The sequence below is a fragment of the Anomaloglossus baeobatrachus genome, chromosome 2 (genome assembly GCF_048569485.1).
Source record: "Anomaloglossus baeobatrachus isolate aAnoBae1 chromosome 2, aAnoBae1.hap1, whole genome shotgun sequence".
In the NCBI taxonomy this organism is placed as follows: Eukaryota; Metazoa; Chordata; class Amphibia; order Anura; family Aromobatidae; genus Anomaloglossus; species Anomaloglossus baeobatrachus.
Window position 1 is genome coordinate 662135653 of NC_134354.1, and position 26219 is coordinate 662161871.

Below are 26219 nucleotides of genomic sequence, written 5' to 3' on the forward strand. Positions count from 1 at the left end.
GCCCACTTGCTGTTCGGTTAATGTGAAATATGTGTGACGCCCTGGACCCCAGGGGTCACAGGTCACTAAACAACATCATACACCCCCTTCCCTGGACAGATCACACCAGTCACACATTAAACCCTTGTTGCCACCCTCCAGGGTTGATGTCCACACCAGGTGGGGCAGAGCCAGGTGGTTGGCCCCGCCCATCGAGGAGTTCACAGGCTGGAAGTGGGAAAAACACAGTAGTCAGTCCAGTTGTGGGCTGTAGTGAGTGAGGAGTGAAAACTGTTGGTGTCTGGGTTGGAGCCCAGGCACTCCCAGCAAGGTCGGCAGACGGTGGTGGCCGTCTGCAGGAGTTGGTGAAGGTCAGCGGAACCGTAGGACCGGGGTCGGGCGTTGGCCCGCCGGTACCGAACCGGGGAGCCGATTGGAGCCAAGCACCAGGCAGGGTACTCAGATCCCGACTAGGCTTAAAGCCAACCTTTAGTCAAATTTTCTGATTGCGGTCTGGACCTCAGGGGTTCATTCCCACCCAAGTCCCGATTGAAGGCAACATCCCAATTGTTCTGGATAAGTGCCACCGCCAAGGGCCAGAGATCCAAGGGGCCAGAGTCTGCGGGCAAAAGGGCTTCTCCAGCAGGTATACATCGGGGAGCGGACTCCCGGTGCTCAGGCATTGGAGTCAAGACACAAAACACAGGTGCAGGGAAACGACAGCCACCATCAACCCATCCAGGGAGAACACCGCAGCTGGCTGCGGGCCCCATCCATCCAGCCATTTGGTTTACCAGAGACTCTGTCCATCTGTGTCTGAGTGAGTACACCAGTGCCATCCAGCACCGCACTGCGCTGCACCGCAATCCTGCACCCTGCCAAAACCCATCCTGCGGAACCCTCCCTCTTACCGGGCCCCGGGACCAACAGCCCCTACCCATGGAGGGGTCAACACCTAGCTGCTCCCCACCATCGCTCCCGGGAACCCCGTCACCAGCAGCGGTGGTGCCCACCATCACCACAACCCGTGGGTGGCGTCACGAACTCTATCTATCCCAAAAAAAAGTCCAATTCCACCCCCTTTTCACTCGTGGGCGAGGAGCGCTGCTCGAGCCCCAGGTCCGGCCCGCTCGAGCCACCGAGGAGAAGGCACCGGATCTGAGCGCGATCTCCCCGAGCAGTCCCCGCGACGGGGAAGTTGGCCCCCGCCACTGACATATGTTTGTGCATTTTTGGGTTATGGCTCATTCGGTGAATTTCATATTTACAGAATATAAGCTGCTGTAAACTGCACTTAGTCATTTACACACAGTACTGAATTGACACGTGGAATAGAAGTCTCCACATCACTGGCGGATACAGACAGAGAAGAGCCTAAGTACAAAAACAATATATGGGCCCTTTGCAGTGTAATAGCTCATCAAAATGCACAATTTCTCCAGCTTTGGAGGTCTTCATAAGCCCCTTTACCTATTGGGCAGCCACACAGGTTGCACTAATGATATGTCCACCACTGGCTCACACCAGCTTGTAACAAGAGATAGGTACAATGTAATGCATTCAAAAAGAAGGAGCCAGCACGATTTCTATACTGTATTTGTTGATAAATTAGAGTTTTGGCAAAACATTGCAATATTTTGAGCCACCCCGCCAACGTCACGGCAAATCCCATGGGGCAGTCCTACACTAAATATTATATTTTGTTTGGGGTGCCATATGGCCTCACACATCAAATGCAGAACTGCTTGAGGCAGCACTTACCTGGTGCTTTTCATTCCATTTTCATTCCAATTTCATTTCATTCATTGAAAAGCCTGTGGACAGGGCCGGTGGCTGTGTGTGAACACACACAGCCACCGGCCCTGTCCACAGGCTTTTAATCTTAGCTGCACTTGCCTGGGCCTGTCCCGCCCATAGCTGTGACTCAGTCACAGGTACGGGAATGAAAAGCACCAGGTAAGTGCTGCCTCAAGCAGTTATGCATTTGATCTGTGAGGCCATATGGCACCCCAAACAAAATATAATATTTAGTGTAGGACTGCCCCATGGGATTTGCCGTGACGTTGGCGGGGTGGCTCAAAATATTGCAATGTTTTGCCAAAAATCTCTAATTTATCAAAAAATACAGTATAGAAATCGTGCTGGCTCCTTCTTTTTGAACAATGTAATGCATACCTCCCAATCGTCCTGGATTATGCGGGCTTTCTCCTGCAGTCCCGCCGCTCACAGCTTTTGTCCCAGCTCCTCCCCTCAGTGAAGTGAATAAATTAAATTAAATATATATCTGCTCTGATTTACTGGGACTGAAACTTATGAACTCATTGTTCATAGGCAGCAGCGCTACCATTGATCTACTGCCTCTATTGGAAAACATAGGAAGATTTGGTAATCTTGCCCTCTGTATTGCAGTGGAGAAACCAGAAGCAGATTATTTAGATAGATGATAGATAGATGGATGGATGGATGGATGGATAGATAGATAAATAGATACATGATAGATAGATAATAGATAGATACATACATGATAGATAGATAGATAGATAGATAGATAGATAGATAGATAGATAGATACCTGTGGGTGTCCTAACATGCTAAGAGGGCAGGCTAATCGGGGGAACTAACGTCCTTGTGACTAGTTCCTGCACTCATTAGCATATCATAAAGGATCTTTAGAAATACTTTTTCTAAAGATCTCTTTATCTATGCTAGTGTATACAGGGACGGTTAGTCAGAGATTAGCAATATGCACCCAGAACTGCTCGTGGGTCTGGGTGCATATTGCACCTGACAGGTTCCCTTTAATCATTTCATGGGCCCAATTAATATAAAAACAGTGTACAGTATACTCACGTCTTGTAGTGATGCCATTCCAGCGATGTCGGCACTGTATCCAGAGAATATAATGACTAGATAAGTCGCTTGCCAGCTGCAACCAAAGAGCGGCCACTCGTCACCTCAGCTCACCAATATTTCGTCAGTGCAGACATCTGCTCTGGTGCAATAGTAAAGGCTACAGCTGAGGAGCAGCTTTTATTTTAATACATTTTTAGACATAGTCATATGATTTTCTGACTAATTTATATTCACTTTATTATAAAGACACTGTAGCATCAATTTCAAAGCTGGTTTCACCTTTCAACATCGAAGGATGTATTTGATGAAACTTGATTACACATTTGCACAATAGAAATTGCTGGGGAGGTCTAACACGTGGTTTAATGTATTTAACAAGGTGATAATCCATGGAACTTACTGGTAGTCATCTCAATTAATATATGGGTATAAAAGAGGATAAGAACCAAACTCTAGTACCCACAATAAGTGCAGGAAGGTCCTTTTTCCAATTTGCAAAAACAAATATCCCTATTATCTGTCTACAGACATATTACCTTATGTCTTTGAGGTTAACACTCATTTAGGTAGGTCATACTTTGATCTTTAAACATATGAACTTGACCTTTAGTTGTGTGATGATTTGTGGTTTTCCTTTTTTCTCTGGATGTGTGTTTAATAATGTTAAGCTTTGGAGGACTCTGAAACTTTTTTCAAGTCTGTATGTTTAGTATCACCTTTATTCTCAATAAACAGATGAAAGAGCAAAATGGGGTCTAAAATAAAGAAATAAAGTTAGCTAATACTAGAGAAGAGAGAGAGAAAGGATTCAAAAAGATTTAAACAAACTGGAACAGTGGGCATTAACAAACAGAATGTTTTTTAACTGGGGGAAATGCATAGACCTAGATCTGGGTAAGAAAAATGGAAAAAAAAACGAAAAAAAACATTTGGGAGGATTAGGGCTAAAAGAAACAGCACATGTTAAAAAGACGAGTATACTAATAGATCACAGACTGAACATGAGTCAACAGTGTGATGCAGCAGCAAAAAAGCTAAACACAATTGTGGAATGTATTAACAGAAGCATACAGTCTAGATAATATGAAGTAATTAGCGCCCTCTACTCTTTGGTCAGATCTCATCTAGTATAGTGTCCAGTTCTGGGCCTCATAGTTTAAAAGAGACATCAACAAACTGATGCAAGTTCAGAGAAGAGCAACCAGAATCATGAACTGTATACAAACCATGTGCTATGAGGAATGGTTGCAGGACTTGGGAATTTTTAGCTTCCAAAAAAGAAGATAAAAAGGAGACTTAATAGCTATCTACAAATATTTCAAGGGCTGTCATATCATAGATGGTTCAGCGCTATTATAATTTGCACACGGAAAGACTAGAAGTAATGGAATGAAACTGATTAAGAGTATACACAGAACAGGCTGCTACAAGAGGTACTTAATTGCCCTTCAATGGAAGGCTTCATACAGAGACTGGACAGACTGTGTGGGATGATAGAGTGAATCCTGTTGTGAGTAGGGGGGTTGAACCAGATGACCCTGGAGGTCCCTTCCAACTCTAACATTTTTAGGATTCTATATACATTACTTTAATCTCTGTTAAATCCCCTATGACCACCCCCCTTATGTCATATATTGTGATAGTGTACACTTAGGGAATGTGAATTAGCAAGCTATTTGATATAAGGGAGATGGTCATAGAAGATTCAACTTTAATGATTATTTATTTTAGACCATTCTTTGGCAAATATAAATATCTTTGGAAGCCCCATTTAACTATTTCAGCTGTCTATTGAGGATAGAGTTATTAATAAACACAGTGACTTCAAAGAAAGCTTGAATTTGTAGAGAATTGAACCTGACTCTAGATTCCTTCTTCAAATTCAAATACACATTTGCAGAAGAATATTGTCTCTACCAGCCCCCATATACATTAGACCAGAGGGGCATCTAGCAAGATAATCATAACCGAGCACTGTTACACACAATCGCTTTACAATTATCTTGCTGTGTAAACAGGCTGCCAATCACCTGATGAACCAACAAAATGCTTGTTCATTGGATGAAATTATGTTCTATGCAACATAAAAGATCATCGGTCTGGGCAATACTTCAACCTGTGTAAACAGGACTCACACTGCTGAGAACAATGGCAGCCAATGCAGGGTTAATTTTGGCTGTATAAGTGGACATTTAAACGACCACCAATTTTTACTGATCAGTGGTCATATTGAGCCACTGATCGGTCTGTAAAAATGGATAGTAATGTCGCGGGCGGCCACGCTTGCTAACGCTCGGGTCCGGCGCTGCTGCTGCTGCTTGGTGGCTCGAACGGTGGGCCGGATCCGGGGACTCGAGCGGCGCTCCTCGCCCGTGAATGAAAAGGGGGTGGTTTGTTTGGGGATTTAGTCCGTGACGCCACCCATGGGTTGTGGTGAAGATGGGCACCACCGCTGCTGGTGACGGGGATCCCGGGAGCGATGGTACGGAGCAGCTAGGATGTTGTTTTCCCCCTCTGTGGGTAGGGGTTGGTGGTCCCGGGGCCCGGTGGTGTGACGGGGAGGCAGGTTCGGTGAGGTACAGGGTTGCAGGGACAGCGCGGCGTGGTGCCGGATGGCACTGGTGTACTCACTGAGCAATAGATGCACAAAGTCTCCGGTAAACCAAACGGCTGGATGGACGGGTCCCGCAGCCGGCTGCAGTGTCTCTCCCCGGACAGGTGATGGCGGTTGTCTTTCCCTGCACCTTTGTGTACTATCTTGACTACGATGGGTCCCCAACGGTAGTCCGCTCCCCGGTGTATGGATGCCGGAGGAGCCCGTTTTGCCCGCAGGCACTGGCCCTTGGGTCTCTAGCCGTTGGCGGTGGCTGTATACCCTCACGGTGCGGACGGTTGCCTTCTAACGGGTCTTTGGCTGTTAGGAAACCCCTGGGGTTCCTGTCACACTCGGATTTGACTGTTGACGGCGGCTCCAAGCCTAGTCGGGGTCCGATGGCCCTGCCTGTGTGTGCTAGCTTCACTTCGCTCCCCGGTCAGTACCGGCGGGCCACCGCCCGACCCCGGTCTTACGGTTTTGCATTGATCCACCACTCCTGCAGACGGCCACCACTGTCTGCCAACCTTGCTGTCAGTGCCTGGGCCACAAACCCAGACACTCTCCACTTTACTCCTCTCACTTCAACCTCCTGAACTCCAACTCCTCCAAACTCTAACTCCAACTGACTGCTTTTCCCGCCTCCAGGCCTGTGAACTCCTCGGTGGGTGGGGTCAACTGCCTGGCTCCGCCCCACCTGGTGTGGACATCAGACCCTGGAGGGAGGCAACAAGGGTTTTGTGTCTGGCTAATGTAACTGTCTGGGGGGGTGGGTGTGTGTGTGTGTTACCTGTGACGACCTGGCTAGTCCAGGGCGCCACATTCCCCCTTGGTGAAATGCAGACCGTCCGCGGGCTGCCCGTCCATCACCGGTTTTATTTTTCCAACTGTAAAAGATATAAATAACATGTAACGGTAAACATTCAAAACATAAGCATTATTTTCAGGTCACTTTAACGTTGTACAGATAAAACATTTTTAATCACAGACAGACGGATGTCTTCCGCTCTCCCACCCAAGCAACCTAGCCCTGATGCTGCCCCTAAGAAGTGGGCAGCACCCCTTGACCCCAGTCCAGGTTCAGGCTGCCCGAGCGGGAACGGGTACGGTAACTCGCACCCAACTGTCACTTCAGGGGACCCCACATCCAGGGGGACCCCTGACTCCCGGAGGATGGCCACCGGTCCAGGTTGTGGCCGGGCCCCAGCCACCTCTGCTGCGGGCCCTTCCTCCAATCTGCCTCTCCGGAGGCAATAAAGGTATCCATCCCACAAAACTATTTATAAACTCACCAGTTCGTGGGTGGCCTGCCAGTTCTCGGCCATGTTCATGAGGAGTTTCTCATGTGGGTATGGGGGGGGGTTAACTGAACAAGGACAACTCCAGTCCCAACGGGGACGGTTCTCTTCTCAGACAGTAATCAGATGATTTTTTTTTTCGGTTTGATTCTTTGTCATTCACTCACATATACAACGGTGCTGGGAGTCCCAACGGGGACAACAGATTGCAACGGTAGACCGCTGCCCTCACTTCAGATCGACTTCCTCGTAGACTTCCTCCACCTCGACATCCTGCTAGCAAGGTGGGGGAGGGGACGGGGACTCCACCTGGAAACTGCGGCCTTCCCTCACCTTTACATCGAGGGCAAACCAGCCCCTCTCCCCGCAGTGTCGAGTGTGGGACACGAGGTCACCTGGCAGCAGGTCTCGGCCTGGGTGGCCCATCGGCAAATGGGCATGCATGTCACAGAGAGCCACGAACACCTCGGCCTCCAGGCCCGGCTCATAAATAAAGCCATACCCCCGGTGGGGGTCAAACCTTCGGACCTGTCCTTCATACACCGGGCCCCGTACCTGGAATGTAGCATGGCGGAGGTTGTCCTTTTCGCGGATGGTGCGGGCCACCACTTTGGCTCTTTGTCGTTCTCTTTCCGCAATTTCCCGGCCCAGCAGGGTCGGCTCCCTGTCCCAGTAAGGGGTGTTTGCATGCCCCCGCGCACGGGTCGGGCCCCGCGGGACTTCCTTCACGCTGTCCACAACTGGCGCCCTTTTTGGAAGGTCCCGCGGTGACATGGCCTGGGGTGCTGCCTCACAGCGGCGACCCGGCGCAGCCTCAGCCGAAATTTGGGGTTTGGGAACAGGGGTCCTCACGGCTGGACCTCCGCCTCCTTCGGGACCGGACGGACTACCGGAGCCGGGACAGACTTAGGTGCAGCCACTTCCGGTGCCGACGGTTCTTTGTGGACGGGCACCTACCACTGGATCTTCCACGGCAGCGGTGCGGGTCGTCTGCGGACATCACTTGCAGGCTGGTCCTCCAGGGCGGACGGCCGGAGCTCCGCTACCGGTGGTGGGGATAGCAGGCCTAGTGGCGGGGCAGCAGCAACCGAAGCGGGTAGCAGGGGAGGCAGCAGGGTGAGCGGGCGTAGACCGGACCCCTCAGCCACAGCGACCGGTCCCTCGGGGACACAGGGGCGTGGGTCACCTACCCGCTCCTCCAACTCCATCTCCACATAGCGTCTCCTCATGGCCGCCGCCACTTCCGCCATGTCGGCCATCCATTCTTCCACGAGGGACTGTACTTGGGCCTGCAGGCGGCTGCACATCCATGCGGTCTGGACCTCCACCCACGCCGCTGTTCCTGGCGTGGGCTCTGGGGTTTCAGCGGTGCCGGACGGACGGGACATCTTACGCAGCAGTGTTCCAGGAACCAAATATTTGCAGAGTCCTGGCGTCCCCGCTTTTATGGCCTCGGCTACATTAGGCAGGCTCTCACCCGCCCCCCCTTGGTTCTCTTCAGCACTTCCGCTTGTTGGGGGCTGGGCTTCGCTTTCGCGCATTCCCTGCTCAGAGAAGACGCTCGAGTGGGAAATCTTCGCGCCAAAAATGGCGGCGCTTCAAATTTTACGTCCGGATGCCGCCGGCAGGGACCACAAGGCGCACTTCTACTGGTAAGTAGATGGGTTCAATCCTGTTCGTGACGCCAAGTTGTCGCGGGCGGCAGGGCGCTGCGCTTGCTAATGCTCGGGTCCGGCGCTGCTGCTGCTGCTCGGTGGCTCGAGTGGTGGGCCGGATCCGGGGACTCGAGCGGCGCTCCTCGCCCGTGAGTGAAAAGGGGGTGGTTTGTTTGGGGATTTAGTCTGTGACGCCACCCACGGGTTGTGGTGAAGATGGGCACCACCGCTGCTGATGACAGGGATCCCGGGTAAGATGGTAGGGAGCAGCTGGGATGTTGTTTTCCCCCTCCGTTGGTAGGGGTTGGTGGTCCCGGGGCCCAGTGGTGTGACAGGGAGGCAGAGACGGTGAGGTGCAGGGTTGCAGGGACAGCGCGGCGTGGTGCCGGATGGCACTGATGTACTCACTCAGCAATAGATGCACAAAGTCCTCGGTAAACTAAACGGCTGGATGGACGGGTCCCGCAGCCGGCTGCAGTGTCTCTCCCCGGACAGGTGATGGCGGCTGTCTTTCCCTGCATCTTTGTGTACTATCTTGACTACGATGGGTCCCCAACGGTAGTCCGCTCCCCGGTGTATGGATGCCGGAAGAGCCCGTTTTGCCTGCAGGCGCTGGCCCTTGGGTATCTAGCCGTTGGCGGTGGCTGTATACCCTCACGGTGCGGATGGTTGCCTTCTAACGGGTCTTTGGCTGTTAGGAAACCCCTGGGGTTCCTGTCACACTCGGATTTGACTGTTGACGGTGGCTCCAAGCCTAGTCGGGGTCCGATGGCCCTGTCTGTGTGTGCTAGCTTCACTTCGCTCCGCGGTCAGTACCGGCGGGCCACGGCCTGACCTCGGCCCTACGGTTCCGCGTTGATCCACCACTCCTGTAGACGGCCACCACCATCTGCCAACCTTGCTGTCAGTGCCTGGGCCACAAACCCAGACACTCTCCACTTTACTCCTCTCACTTCAACCTCCTTTACTCCAACTCCTCCAAACTCTAACTCTAACTGACTGCTTTTCCCGCCTCCAGGCCTGTGAACTCCTCGGTGGGTGGGGCCAACCGCCTGGCTCCGCCCCACCTGGTGTGGACATCAGACCCTGGAGGGAGGCAACAAGGGTTTTGTGTCTGGCTAATGTAACTGTCTGGGGGGGTGGGTGTGTGTGTGTGTTACCTGTGACGACCTGGCTAGTGCAGGGTGCCACAGTAATGTTAGCCAAACCCCTTGATGTGTATGCAAGGTCCAGACAGATGATTGTTGGGATAGTTAACAATCTGGAATGTCTGATATTGGACTGCCAATCCTTTTGTTCTCCCTGAGATAAGCCTCCAGCCGCATTGTTTCGCAGCAGCTCTCTCATGGAGAACACAGGATCATTCGGTAGAACGAGTGCTCCAGTGTATTGGGGAGTTGAGCCAGGCAGCTGCTGGCTGAACAATCATTTGGCTGACAGTCATCAAAGGTCTATGGTGGGGCTTTACATATTACAGATTTTATACAGATTTAAGATTATCATGACTCTCTATGCACCATCTTAATAAATTTTCATAGAATGTTATCTCACTTAAAGCACCACTCCAGCATTTGTTTTCTAATTTCACCACTGGAGTGGTGCTTTAATTCTAAGTCCCCTGCAAAGTGACTTATACTTACCCTCAGGTGTCTCAATCTATTCTCAGCGCCACTCCCATTGGTCTTCTGCAGTTTGTCAACTGACAACTGTTCCAGTGTGGAGCAAGCAAGAGGTCACAACATCCACACCTTTAAGCGGGCCCTAAAAATGGATTTCTTTAGACTAGCCTATCACCTCACTGCCCTGATCTAATCTAGTCCCTTTCTGCCCTTCAAAAAATTTACTTCCAGTTCTTGTGCCCTGTACCTGTATACATTCTCACCGACGGGTTCATGCAGCTGGTTTTGAATCCCCTATTAAATCGATGGCTGGACCATATATGACAAGCTTTTCTCCCCCCCCATTCACCTTTTGTGTCTCCCCTATTTTCTCATAGAATGTAAGCTTAGGAGCAGGGCCCTCACTCCTCCTGGTATCTTAATTTTGTTATTTTGTATTGTCTCATATTGTCTGTACATGTCCCCTCTTAATTGTAAAGCGCTGCGGAATATGTTGGCGCTATAGAAATAAAACTTATTATTATTATAGGTCAGTCTGGTGTGGTACTCAGTGGGTTTCTTCCTTTTAACGCCTTGTGTGTTGGATTCCCGTGGCTTAAAGCTACTTGCTGACCCCAGTATATCTGGAGTAGTACTCTTGTCCCTATTTGCAGGTACCGTGGCTATACAATGGGGCCTGGTGCTGTCCAAGGCCCCGGATCCTATCTGGCACTGTGCTTTCGGGCTCTGTGTGGCCAGGGAAGCTTGAAACCTCGCTGTCCTGGCAAATTCTGGAAAACCAACTTGGAGAATGATCTTCCCTAGAGTCCTGCACCCTGCGTGTGGCGCTGGATCCAAGGGAGCAATGAAGCTCTCCCCTCAGCAACCACGTGAACTCCTGTGTCCCACCAGAGCACCAGTAAGGCACGATGTTCCTTTCCTCTCCTGCTGCAGAACTCTCTGAAAACTTGTGTTGGCTCCTAACGCCCCCTAAATGGCTGCTCCTCCCCCCGGGTCCCTGTCACTAGTGGGTAGCTGCCCCCCATGTTTGGAGTCTGCTTTAAGACCCTACCCCAGCCAGGTCCCATTGGGGAGGGCAACCTGGTTGTGTATTTGAGAGTGTAAGTGGTGAAACCGGTACCAACCTCCTCCGGATCCAGGTTAAGCAGTACACCTGAAATGAGGTGCAGTACTCTGTGGCGACTGAAGCCTCAGGGGAGCCACACATGCAATGAGCGCTTGTGACGTAACTTGTGACTTCTGGACAGTCAGAAGTTGAGGGACATAGGTAAAAGAAGACATCGAGGATGAGTATAAAGCTGGGAGCAGAGATCTTAGATTAAAAGCACCATGCCAGGGGTGAAAAAGAAAAATGCTGGAGTGGTGCTTTTATGAGGATTAAGATAACTTACCATTGCACAAGCCATTAACTGATGTTGAATCAAAGTTATTGTATGCCATGATATCGTAGTCCTGTGTTAAATGAGTCAAGGTAGCTATTCCTAGAACTGTATTTCAGTTTCCTTGTTTTTCACTGATATTATATAAGTAAAAAAAAATTGCTGTGTAGAAAGTCAAGACATACCGTATGTGTGGCCAAAACGAGAAGTATTTTACACAATACTGGGTAAAATAAGGTTAACAATGTTAAAAAAAAATTTGTGGTTACTTTGTTCACCTAACCCATACAACCTCCGTGAAAACCTTTATGGTGACCTTCTGACATTGTAGTGAAAATGGTTTTCGCACTGATTGGACAGGTAAAAATAGGTGGAGGAAAATCCCTTATTGTCCTTTCACACTTATTTAATTGGGAACATACATTTAGGTCAGTGGTTCCCAAACTCCAGTCCTCACGACCCCCAACAGGTCATGTTTTCAGGATTTCCTTAATATAGCACAGGTGATGCCTTGATAATGATTCCATCACCTGTTTAATAGTAAGGAAATCCTGAAAAAAAAACTTGTTGAGGGCCATGAGGACTGGAGTTTGGGAAACACTGATTTAGGCTATTATACTTTAAAGGGAACCTGTCATGTCCAATATGCACCCAGAACCACGAGCAGTTCTGGGTGCATTTTGCTAATCCCTGACTAACTGTCCCTGTATACACTAGCATAGATAAAGGGATCTTTAGAAAAAGTATTTCTAAACATATTGTAAGATTTGCTAATGAGCGCAGAAACTAGTCGCAATAGCGTTATTTCCCTGCTCTCATTCTGCCCTCTTAGCATATTAGCACGACAACAGGGGCGTGCTAACATGTCATTCAATGCAGCATCATCAGCAGTGACGCACGTACCTGTGTCCGCTGTCACCACTGATCAGAAATCCCGTCACTTCCGGTCATGCGCACCAGACCTCTCTGAAGCCGGGATTCTTCATACTGCGCATGTCCGGAAGTGCTGGGACATCTGATCAGAGGTGACAGCGAACACAGGTATGCGCATCGCTGTTGATCATGCTGCATTGAATAGAATGTTAGCATACCCCTGTGGGCGTGCTAATATGCTAAGAGGGCGGAATAAGCGCAGGAACTAACGCCCTTGCGACAAGTTACTGTGCTCATTAGCATATTATAAAGGATCTTTAGAAATACTTTTCCTAAAGATCTCTTTATCTATGCTACTAGATACAGGGACAGTTAGACAGGGATTAACACTAGAACTACTGAGGTAGTCATTTTGACTACTTTGCACCATGTATTTCTATATAGGTGTCACGAGTCCAGTAGTTCTAGTGTTAGCAATATGCAGCCAGAACTGCTTGTGGTTCTTGGTGATATTGCACCTGACAGGTTCCCTTTAAGAAACAAGATGTGAAATAAAACATTGGCAAAAGGCTATACTCTACAAATTGTATAATCTGATATAGGTAAAAAAAAATACAACTGATAAGTCACTTTTCATGGGTATTATTGCCACTATAGTGCAAGAATAACATACCAGGGCATAGCCTAAAATCAGCAAACATTTAGAACCGCCAGTTTTTCTAAAACTAAATCTAATCTCTTGTAGTGACTGATCTGCTACCATATATTGGCTACAACCTCCGGTACCTCATAGAATACACAGCGGGACTTATATCGGTCCTGTCAATTCCTACAATTAATAATACTATACAGACAGCACATTAGGAGGGTGGAGAGTTACTACTCTGTGAAACTAATCTGTCTTGGGTATAGTGAATACACATTTAGTTTCAGTACTAAAGTTGACTCTACCTATATGTGTCTGACGGCTTCTTCTCCGGCTGACCTTCGCCAAGAGACAAGTATATGCAGTAATTCAGGTGAGTGTGAAATATAAAATTCATCATGTAAAGGGTTACATTTGCTATTAAAAGATTAATGTGCGTGTTTTCAGCTTGCTACACAGGAATTATTAGAAAGCTGTAGTATAGTTTTTCATATCAGGGACAGTACCAGCTTTACCAACACTACCAGTTTATAAGAAATGAACAGGAACTTTTTTGAGTCAACTGATTTTTTTATAATGAGTTGAAGGTTTTAGACGGTATAGTTTTTGATATAATCTACAAAGTAAGGGGATGGGAATTTTCAGGGCCACCGAGGCAATAAGCTGTAATATTGTTGGGTACAATTCTGAATATAGATATATATTTTTTAACTTTTTTTTTTTAGTTACCACTTTTGTAGACCTTTAAGCACAAGTTATTTCATGTAGAACGTCTGCTTTTAGTACGACTTTTTTCCGTGATTATGTAATTTCACAATGTTTCACTAATTTACCAATGATTTGGATTTTACCATTTGGGTGATATAACCTCTATTTCATATATACTATACTATATGTTTGCTGCTCAAATGTTGGCATTACCAAATGCACCAAATATAGAAACTGCTGCACTTGCCTTGCAAATGTATTATACATTTTAGGCATCTTAGGCCTTTTTCTTTGTTAACTTAGCGGGGAAATAGGCATATGTTGATGGGACAGAGATGTAGCACACAATGTGTCACCATGTGCTAAAATTTGGATGCAAAGTTTGCTAATGAACTTAGCAAATCTTTAGACTTTCTAGTCTAATTTAATGATATTTGCCATCCAGCATGAGTTTCCGTGATAAATTACATATATTTTAAGACTTTCGGAAAAAAGGATGCTTTTTTATATAAACCCCAGCAGACAGTCTCTGGCTGCCAGTTATATAGTTCAACTAAATATTGTCACAGCTCTTATCGATTGCCCATATTAAGCTACTTTGTTTATCCCATTTTCTGTCCTAAGCTTGTACTTTAACCACCCGCTTGGGTTTTGATTTTATTCCTTACTTGACCTATTAGTATGGATTGGTAATTGCAGTGTATTTATTTTATTCACATCATTAACGCATTTATTATTAATTTATCATTGTTAAATCCATAGTTTATCACATAAAAACACAGAGGCTGACAATTCTTTGTTGGGTCTACTTTCCAAAATGGTCCCTTTTGGGGGTTTTTTTGCAAATGAGACATAACGTCCACAATCTATTTCAGACAATTTTGCACTCCAAAAATTAAGTACTACTCTATTCCTTCCAAGCCCTGCTATGTCCCCAAACAAGTTTCTGACTACAAATGGGATATCCCTGTACTCTGGAGAAATTGCACAATAAATCATGTGGTCCATTTTCTCTTGTTGACCTTCTGAAAATGAAAAATTTGGAGCTAAAACAACATTTTGGAGGGGAAAAAAAACAATTTTTAATTTTCATGACCTAATGTTTTAAAATTCTTTGATGCTCCTGTGAATTCAACATGCTCAACACACCTCTAGATAAATTCCTCAAGGGATATAGTTTCCAAAAAGGGGTCACTTGTGGGGGTTGCCACTGTTTAGGCACATCAGGAGCTCTGCAAACACAAAATGCCGTCCACTTTCTATTCCAGCCAAGTTTGCACTTTATAAGTCAAATGGTGCTTCTTTCTTTCCCTGCTATGCATCTAAATAGTAGTTTTCCATCACATATCCAGTATCAGTGTACTCAGTAGAAATTGCTCATAAAATTGTATTGTCTATTTTCACCTGTTACCTTTATGAAAATGAAAAATTTGGGCCTGAAGCAACATTGTTGTGGGAAAAAGTTATTTCTCCATGTTCATGCCTCATTATGATAAAATTATGTTAAACACCTGTAAGCTTAAAGAGCTCACCACACCTCTAGATTATTCCAGAAGGGGTATAGCTTCCAAAAGAGGGTCAGTTGTGAGGGTTTGTAATGTTTAAGCACATAAGGGGCTCTGCAAACACAACATGGTGTTTGCTATGTATTCCAGCTCCTCCACTTCTAAGCCCTGCCGTGTGCCAAATCTACTAACTACAGGATATTGATTTACTCAGGAGAAATTGCACAACAAACTGTATGGTCATTTTTTTCCTGTTACACATGTAAAAATTAAAAATGTGTGGCTAAGCAACATTTTTGTGAGAAAAATGTTTGTTATAAAATTATGTGAAGCACCTGTGAGTTCAAAGGGCTCCTCATACCTTTATAAAAATTCCTCAAGGTATGTAGTTTGCAAAATGGGGTCACTTGTGGGGGAATTCTAAACTTTTGGCACATCAGGGGCTCTGAAAAGGCGACATGGTGTCCACTATCTATTCCAGCCAGTTTTGCGTTGCAAAGTCAAATAGTGCTCTTTCCCTTCCAAGCCCTACTGTGTGCCCAAACAGCAGTTTTCCACCACATATAGGGCATTGGCATATTCAGGAGAAACTACAAATCTTATGATACATTTTCTCCTGTTACCCTTGTCAACATGCAAAAGTGATGAATCTGTCGAAAAATGTTTGTCCGTCGGACAGAGACGACGTCCACAGTAACGTTTTTTGTGTACGTCAAAAAAACGGACAGCGACGGATTGGTAGAGTGGAAGCCTATGGGTGCAGGATCTGTTGTCGTTCATCAAATGACGGAATCCGGCGACGGATATGTTTTTTTTAACTGAGCATGCTCAGATGGGGTGTAAAAACATTGTTGGGCTGAAAAAAAACTAATGTGACGGATCCGTTTTTTTGACGGATCCGTCGCATCAGCTTTTCCACAATCTGCGACGGATCCGTCGAGCCAACAGATTGTGACTGATGGCAAAAAACTGATGTGTGAAAGGGGCTAATACAAACGATAATTTACCACTGACATGAAGTACAACATGATGAAGTTTCGGAAGTAAAACGGGTATCATCGCTGCGCTTATCACCAATACAAGCCAGGAATTAATCCAAGTCGTTTATTGCATGTGCTAATACTGGTCGACGCGTTTCAGGGGTCACAGCCCTCTATTACTGTCTATTATTGTCTCTATTACACGGGTTTAGGTGTTGTGATCTTTCACAACCCCTATAGGTGGGTGCACCTTACTTTACATTTCTGCTTTTTATCTGGCAATACCCTATTCGCCTTTTTTCCTTCAGTCTCTGATACCCTATGAAGTACAACATGTTACGAAAAAACAGGTCTCAGAATCACTGGGATATGTTTATGTTAAAGCGTTCCAGAGTTATTAAATCATAAAATGATGCTGGTCAGATTTGAGAAATGAGGTTTTGGTCATTAACGTACACAGTGACTAGGTCCTTAAGGGTAAAAGGGGGTTAAACATCTAAAGATAACAGATTATAGTTACCCATACATTTATATACACAAAATGGTTAGAAGTTTCTAATAAAGTCAACTTATAACGGTGCTTCATTTTTGGTTTAGTTGCATAGGTGTAACAATCATTTAATATAGTATTTCACAACAATCATTAATATTATGTTGATTTTTTTCTTTATTTAATTTCTATTTGCTTTTATCAGGGGACAGCCACGAGCAACCTAACACAGTGATGGAACATTCTTCCAAAATGGAAATAGATGAAGAAGAAAGAAGATCAATGACTCCTCTTGCCTTAACCTTACCACCATTGAAAATTGAAACCAACGGATGTGTAGCATCTGCAGAGAGTAAGTTATGTATCATTTTGGGCTAAAATAGTTGAAAACTATGACTTCTAGTTCAGAGGTGTCCAATATTATTTTCTGCTTAAATATAACAAAGAAATTAAAACACATAATGCACATGCAAAATATCTATAAAACATTATGTTATAGAGCACCTGTCTGACATGTTTGTTTTAGGTAATTGTATTACTAATACACCTAATCTTCATGAACCAAAAATTCCGGAGCTTTTTTTTCTTGAAACTTTGCATTGTGCAGTTCCTCCAGGAAATTATCTAAAAAAAAATGACAACTGTATGTCACTGTTCCCCTTTCTCAATAGAGTGTGTCCTTACACAATTTAAAGGGTAAAGTTTCTCCTTGTGGAGAGTATATAGGAAGACTTAGGCGGGCTTTGCACACTACGACATCGCAGGTGCGATGTCGGTGGGGTCAAATCGAAAGTGACGCACATCCGGCGTCACTTGCGATGTCGTAGTGTGTAAATCCTAGATGATACGATGAACGAGCGCAAAATCGTCGTCATCGTATCATCGCTGCAGCCTCCGACATTTCCATAATGCCGGGGGAGCGACAGGTACGATGTAGTTCCTCGTTCCTGCGGCCGCACACATCGCTGTGTGTGAAGCCGCAGGAGCGAGGAACTTCACCTTACCTGCCTCCCGGCTGCAATGAGAAGGACGGAGGTGGGCGGGATGTTTACATCCTGCTCATCTCCGCCCCTCCACTTCAATTGGCCGCCTGCCGTGTGACGTCACTGTGACGCCGCACGACCCGCCCCCTAAGGAAGGAGGCGGGTCGCCGGCCAGAGGGACGTCGCACGGCAGGTATGTGCGTGTAAAGCTGCCGTAGCGATAATAATCGCTACGGCAGCTTTCACTATATATCGAACGTGCGACGGGGGCGGGACTATCGCTGCAGCATCGGTAACACATTGTTACCGATGTTGCAACGTGCAAAGCCCGCCTTACAGGTCAAGCGATATTTCCATGGGAATTTAAATATGCATACAGCCTCTTCATAGAGTAAGAGGATGGGAACACTAGTGCCACTTACTGTAGCAATCCTAAGGCTGCTTTCACACATCAGTTTTTTGCAATCAGGCACAATACGGCGCTATGCAGTAAAAACTCATCCGTTTTATTTTTTGCCGCCGGATGCGTTTTTTCTCCATAGACTTGCATTAGCGCCGGATTCTGCCGCATGGCCTTGCGTTTTTTTTTTTTTGCCGGATGAGGCATGTGCCGGCCGCATGGAACATTGCTTGCAGCGTTTTTGCGAAAAATGTATCCAACAGACACGTTTTTTTCGCCGCATTCGTTGCATAGGTTTTTGAGCCGGATTGTGCCTGATGCAAAAAAACTGATGTGTGAAAGCAGCCATAGGGGTACTTTGCACATTGCGACATCGCTACTGCGATCTCGTCGGGGTCAAATCGAAAGTGACGCACATCCGGCGCCGGTAACGACGTCGCAACGTCTAAAGCCTAGAAGCACCGATAAAGGATCGCAAAAGCGTCAAAAATCGGTGATCTGTGTAGTGTCGGTCATTTCCATAATTTCGCTGCAGCATCAGGTACGATGTTGTTCCTCGTTCCTGCGGCAGCACACATCGCTGTGTATGAAGCCGCAGGAGCGAGGAACATCTCCATACCTGCGTCCTGCCTGCAATGAGGAAGGAAGTAGGTGGGCGGGATGTTTACGTCCCGCTCATCTCCGCCCCTCCGCTTCTATTGGCCGCCTGCCATGTGACGTCGCTGTGACGCCGCATGACCTGCCCCCTTAGGAAGGAGGCAGGTCGCCGGCTAGAGCAACGTTGCAGGGCAGGTACGTGCGTGTGAAGCTGCCATAGCGATAATGTTCGCTACGGCAGCTATCACAAGATATCGCATCTGCGACGGGGGCGGGGACTATCGCGCTCGGCATCGCTACAATCGGCTAGCGATGTCACAGCGTGCAAAGTACCCCTAAGGGTATATGCACATGTTGAGTATTTGGATGCAGAAATTTATGAACTATTTCTGCATCTCTTGGCATGAAAATACAGCTAAAAACATGCATTTTGCCGTGTTTCTGCCACGCTTTGGTGCATTTTTGCATGCTTTTTCACCTGCATTTTTCTAGTGTTTATGGAGACTAATCAAAGCTATAGAGATAAATAATAGATAGAAATAGATATTAGAGATAGATTTTAGAGATAGATAGATAGAATCATAGATAGATAGATAGATAGATAGATAAATAGAGACCTGTAGATGGACATATAGACAAATAATTGCACAACCTCCCAAACATATAATAAAACTGCATCCTATGCAGCTTGTTGGACAGCTTTTTATGATTAACTACATAAATGAATGAAAAAAACGACATGGGTTCCCCCCTGTTTTTCATAACCAGCAATGGTAAAACAGAGCCACTGGCTCATATTATCAGGCTGTGAAGGTCCATTGTTATTGGGACCTTCCCAGCCTAAATATACCAGCCCACAGCAGCCCCAGAAGTAGCACATCCCATTAGATATGCCAATTCGGGTGCTTTGTCTCGGCTTTTGTCGATTGCCCTGGTTCAGTGGCAATCAGAGTAATAGTAGTTGGGGTTGATGTCAACTGTGTAGTGTCAGCTGGCATAAAGCCCTGGTGTTTGTAATGCAGAGTTGTCTGCTAGACCCCCCCATTACTAAGTAAGTAAAAAGCAAAAAAACAAAGACACAAAAATATTTTATTTTAAAAAACACTCCCCCTACACTTTATTACACTTTACTTGGTTCACCGTATTATTAAAAAAAAAAACATGCAGGTCTGCCATAATCCATGGAATCTGACGTAATACACAAATGGAAACCTAAAAGACATAAAAAGAGAAAAATAGAAACATGACGCTGTACCTCATTCACCAATTTATTAGAAATCCAATTGCCCAGTCCAATGTAGTCCTTCGATTCCCATAATGTTCCTCAATGACCTGCATTAAAGACTATGGAGCCTGGCAATGAGACATCATAGCCTTTGAGCAGCAGCCAGTGTCAACTCACTGTGCGCCGCGAGACCCGGGACACTGATGAGTGGTGACTCAGAAATAACAACGCTCATCACTCTGATATCCGGCGACTGTGATCAGTCCCTGTGACAGTAAGTGAGTATCAGAGTGATGAGCGTTGTAATTCCTGATGTGACCACTCATCAGTGTCCTGAGTCTCGCAGTCCGCAGGGTGAGTCAATACTGGCTGCTGCTAAAAACTCATGGAGCCTCGTTCTGAGGCTCCAAAGTCTTTAAACCAGGTCATCGAGGAACGTTGTTGGAGAATATTGGACCTGGGAACTTGGATTTCTAGTCATTTGGCAAACGAGGGACGGTGTCTTGCTTTATTTTTCTCTTTTTATGTTTTCAGGTTTCTATTTCCACTACTATGGATTGCATTGACTATGGCAGAATTCTTGGACTACAATGGAGATGAATGACTTTTGTTATTTTTAGAAAAATTGTGAAGCAAGGAAAGTATGGGGAAATGTTTTTTCAAATAAAATATTATTTGTGTCTATGTTTTTTTCTTTTTACTTACTGGGTTAGTAATGGGGGTGTCTGATAGACACCTCTACATTACAAACGCCAGGGCTTAATGCCAGATAACATCAACCCCAACTATTACCCCATTCGCCACCGCACCAGGCCAATCGGGAGAGAAAAGGCGTATTGCCAGAATTGGTGCATGTAATATGATAATCCACTTCTAGGGAGGCTGCAGGTTGGTATTTTTAGGCTGGAAAGGTACCAATAAGCATGGACCTTCCTAGCCTGATAACATCAGCTATATGTTAGATTGAAAATTAGCAGGGAAGGGAAGTGGTTAACAAAAGAAAATTATTAGAATGCAGTGATAAGGTAAAAGTCCAGTAGTATAGATTTGACTGACTTTTATATGAGCTTGTGGGTGTGTAAGATAAGTAACATTAACCTGAAATTGTTCAGGTCCAAATGCTAAGTTTGGAGTCAAAAGAATATCTGAAGCCAGATTTTTATGTGAAGCTGGGGTTCCCGTGTGGTCCCTTTAGAAATATTGTAGTTTCTTTAGAATTATAACATTAGAATATCTACACTAACACATTAATACTGGAAAGTATATAAGACATTACTTAGGTGCCCACATGGTATTTCCAGAGCCCACACACTTTTACCAGTGGCCTTTAACAGTATAAAAAATAGTACATTGAATCACAAATACCGCAGCTACCAATCCTTTCCTCCAACTCTAACTCCTTATCTAACTAAATTATCCAATCAAGTAGCCTCAAAGGGAATCATATCAAAGGCCATGTTGGAAGCTACCATAATTGTACTGCCAAAGGGGAAGGGAAATCCCCAAAATATTGCAAATTATAGTTATATAAGTTGTTCACCTCGGGACTGGCAGTGAGTGCAAGGTATGAAGGTGTTCTGCGAAGCGGGATTCAATGGGTGAAAGCTTCTCCTACCCCACAAGATAAGCGGTGTGCGGCAAAAAGCTAGCTTCATCTCCCCTGATGAAGGAGGCACGTTTGAGCCTCTGAAATGCGTTGAGACATTTTCTGCCCCCCACAGGCTTCCGTAGCCTTTCTTGAGTTCTGTGACGTCACACGCTCTCTTTACACGTGTGTTCAGGTATCCAGGGAAGCCGCCGGCCGGGGCTTCTGGATACTGGTGCTAGCTCCTTGCCGCACACCGCTTATCCTGTGGCATAGGAGAAGCATTCACCCCTTGAAGCCCGTCTCACAGAACACCTTCATACCTTGCACTCGCAGCCAGGCCCGAGGTGCACAACTTAACATAAGCATCCACGCCACCTGTAACCTCTGCAGCCTACAATGAACCTCCAGGGGAGGACACGCATTCATCTACTCATCTAGTCTGGTGTATTTTACAGGTAAGTCTTTTGTTCTCACTTTCACCCCGCATATGTTACAGATCACCGGTTTGTACAACGTTGTTTTGTGAGCGCTATAGTCTTTTGTTTATCACTATATCTGTTTACTTGATCCACTCTCACACGGAGTGCATTAACTATTAGTTGCTCCAACACCAGTCTTAGGTCATTTTTAAACCATTACACCTAACACATCTAGCTTATAGGCTTCAGTCTTTTTAGCTTCAGCTGTATAACCCATTTGCCTCTGGGCGCTGGTACATCCTATTCTCTATAAACCTAGAACACATTTATAAAATCATCCAGCAAGACCTTCTAAACCTTGCAAAAGTGGAATTTTTCAGGGTGGGTAAGGTCATCTCATACAAAATGTCAGTCCTACCAAAACTCATATTTATTTCACTCCATTCCATTAACCATCCCTAAAACATGACTGCAGAAGATCCAACATCAGTTAGTGAAGTACATCTGGAACAACAACAAACCCAGAATTGCAAAATCATTGCCTAAAATACAGGAGGATTGGGTTTACCTAATATATCAAGCTACCACCTAGCCTATATTACTAAAATGAGTCAAAAATGGCTACAGGAAGAAGATAACACAGCTTTGGTCACTATTCAAAAAAGCTTAAACAAAAACAAATCTATTTCTGCCTTTACTACTGGCACACCTCATGGACAAAAACAGACCCATGCCAAAACATCTACTTCACAAGTCCACAGTAAACACATGGAAATGCCTTCTCCCTAATTTCCAGAAGGGCAAGATAAACCTCACCCCCAAACGTATCCCCTTAGAAACCCTAGAACCTATGATTTTCAAGATAAATCTATCAACGTGGAAAAAGCAGGGTATTGTAAACTACTTGGATATCATAATAGACAACATCCCAATAACATTTGGCGAGTTCAAAACCAAATTCAACCTCTCAGACAAAGAATACAGTAATTGCCTTCGTATAAACCAACACTTCTTAAAAAAAAGAATTAAACTTAGACAACCGTCCGTTATAGTCAATTTACTAAACAACCCCCTAAACACCCTAACATGGAAAACCAACAACATCTACAAAGTATTTAATGAGGACTCAGGCCTATGCATTGGCCAAACATAGCAGCATCGGAGAAAGAATTAGGAATAAAAGTAGAAGAGTAGCAATTCCTAAAAACTCTGGACATTATTTACAAACACTCCCCATGCGTAACCGTGCAGGAAACATACTATAAAGTATTCTCCAGATGGTATTACACACCATAAAAATTAAATATGATGTACCCAGAAAAATCATCTCTACTAGAGAAATTGAGGGACAACTGACAACTTGGTTTACATATTCTGGAGCTGTCCATTCCTTGGGTGGACACACTAGACCTCACCTCAAAAACCAGTAATTTAAACATCCCTCTAACCCCCCCAGCTATTACTACTGTGCATCGGTCTGGAAAACATTCCAAGTGAATTTAAACCCATGATAAGTCCTATTCTGTTAACTATAAAGCTTCTGATCGCATCAAGGTAGAAACAAGAAGCTCCACCCAAGATAGAAGACCTAATAGAATTTCCCTACACAGCGCATTTGAACACAGCTTTACCCTAAGGGAAAAGAACTACAAAAAATACAACCAAAATTAGCTCTCCTGGATCAAAACATTCATACAACTGTACATAAAAGAAACCATTGACTAGTAGGGATGGGCGAACCCGAACTGTAAAGTTCGGGGTCCGTACCGAACACATGGTGTTCGTGCACACGACCCCAAACACAAGCTTTCTGGGACGTTTGTGTTACAGTTCGTGTTACTGTTCGGGTCCAGGGGCTGTTAAAAAAAAGCACGTTATTAAAAAAAATATTATGAATCATACTTACAGGTCCCGCAATGCGTCCTGCAGACTCTGCCTCCCAGTGCTTCTGCTTCCGCGTCCGTCCGATCATTGCTGTTCCACCTCTGGCTAGAAGGACCTGCCGTGACCGTCATACCCATGTGACCAGTCACGTGTAAATGCTGTATTACCTCATTGGCTACAGACTGGTCACGTGAGTATGACGGCATCAATGGTACTGGTGCACCATGATGCGAGTGTCATAGCATCACGGCACAGAATCTCCCAACAGCAGCGGGTCAGCTGCATGTATTTCCACAGCTGAGGCGCTCCTGGCGGGAGAGTGGGGGGATGCAATGCGAGACACAAGTGCAATCATCCCCTTACTGTCATCCTCTGCTTCATCGCTCTGTCCAAAGTGGTGTAGCAGACCTGACATGAGTCTCTGTGCTTCTCACTGTGTATAGACACTGTGCACAGTGATGAAGCAGAGTTAACATTGCGCTTTGCTTCTCACTGTGTATAGACAATGTCTGTGCACAGATATGAAGCTGACTTTGCTGTCCCTGTGGATTACGTCGGACCAAGGATTTTTTTTTTATAATAAAGATGGAGTCTCTAAATGTTTTTTTGTTTTATTTCTAATAAAAAAAAGTCTCTGTGTTTTTTTTACTGTTTCCTAGAAATTCATGGTGGCCATGTCTAATTTGGCGTGACACCATGAAGTTTGGGCTTAGTACCATCTGAGAATACAAAGCTGGTATTAACCCCTTTATTACCCAGTGTGCCACCGCCATCACGGCCGCTGGACGAGCCAGGTAAAGCACCTGGAAATGGCGCTAAGAAACAATGCGCCATTTCCAGGGGCGGCTGCGGGCTGCCGAGAATCCCAGTCCCCAGCTGCCTGGCTTTACCTGACTGGCGATCAAAATATGGCGGGAGCCCACGCATTTTTTTTTAATTATTTTTTTAAATAAAAAAAAATTAATGGGCTTCCCTGTATTTTGATCGCCAACCAAGGTATATCAGGCAGCTGGGGGTGGCTGTCCCTAGCCGTCTGCTTTATCTGCACTGAGAATCAAAAATACCGCGGAGTGCTAAGTCATTTGTTTTAATTATTTATTTATTTTTACAGTACTGTGATGTCAGGCAATCAAAATACAGGGAAGCCCATTTTTTTTTTTTAGTTATTTAAATAAATAATTTAAAAAAAAAATGCGTGGGCTCCCACTGCATTTTTTTATTGCTAGCTAAGAGTGATCCAAGCAGCTACTGGCTGCTAACCCCCACGGCTTGGTGGTACCTTCACTGTCAATGGAAAATCCAGGGAAGCCTTTTTTTTTTTTTTTTTTTTTAAGTTTCGGCGTGGGCTTCGACATATTTTTGTATGCTAGCCAGGTACAGCAGGCAGGTACAGGCTGCCTCCAACCCCCAGCTGCCTATTTCTACCCGTCTGGGAACCAAAAATATAGGGGAGCCCTTTTTTAATTATTTCATGAATTTCAAGAAGTAATTAAACAAAAAACAACGTGGGCTTCGCCCCATTTTCGTGTCCAGCCAGGTATAACTAGGCAGCTGAGAATTGGAATACGCAGCGTAGGTTGGCCCAAGCTTTCTGGGCCCGCCCCTGCTGCGAATTCAAGTCCACAGCCACACCAGAAAATGGCGCATTCATAGAAGCGCCACCTTTTGGCGCTGTATCCAACTCTTCCAGTGGCCCTGATGCCGGGTGGCATGCTGGGTAATAAGGGGTTAATACCAGCTTTGTTTTACCAGCTAGTATTAAGCCACAGATTCTTAATGTCAGGCAAGTTTGACCCAGCCATTATGAATGCCCAATAAAGGGTTAAAAAAAGACACCACACAAAGAAAAAATACTTTATTATAAATAAATACACAGACACTTTATTAGAAATAAATACACAGACACACTCAGGGACTCCATGTTTATTACTCCATCTCACTCCTCCAGGATCCTGGTCTTTTGTCTTCTTTATTCTTCAAGCCATGCAGCTCTGCTATATCAGACAGCACAGGGGAGGAAGAATGCTTCTTCTCCCCCGTGCTGTGTAATCACTCAATGAGTGAGCAGAATCTGCGGGTCGGTAAGCGGTGACGTCACCGCTGCCTCCGTTGCGATAGTAACCTGACGGGCGGGTTACTAAAGCAACAGTGTTCTCACCGGCTGTGGCAGCCAATCCCTACATGTGGGCTGACTCTGTAAAGAGCGCCGATATACATAGATGGGGAGCCGACCATGTTCCCGAGCATCTCGCCGGTACACGGCACTCACCGAGTATACCGAGCACTGAGATGCTTGGGCAAGCACTGCGTACCAGCGAGATGCACTGACAGAACCTAGCATGACATCATAGCCATATGACCAGTCTGTAGTCAATGAGATAATACAAAATTTACTGACTGGTCACATGCTATGATGTCACGGAAGGTCCTTTGGTTACAGGGCGGCACAGCGATGATCGTACTCGGAAGGAGAAGTGGCGGAAACAGAGTCTGCAGGACGCGTCGCGGGACCTGTAAGTATAATGACAATGTTTATTATTAACTA

General features: G+C 45.7%; 1 protein-coding gene across 1 annotated transcript in view; it reads left to right on the forward strand.

The window, feature by feature from the left end:
- The window catches only part of LOC142289948 (zinc finger E-box-binding homeobox protein zag-1-like), a 140199-nt gene that overhangs the window by 82142 nt on the left and 31838 nt on the right, over nt 1–26219 (forward strand). Inside the window, exon 6 of the mRNA XM_075333887.1 lies at nt 16784–16930. Within this exon, the coding sequence (XP_075190002.1) occupies nt 16784–16930 (147 nt within the window). The remainder of the gene's footprint in view (nt 1–16783; nt 16931–26219) is intronic.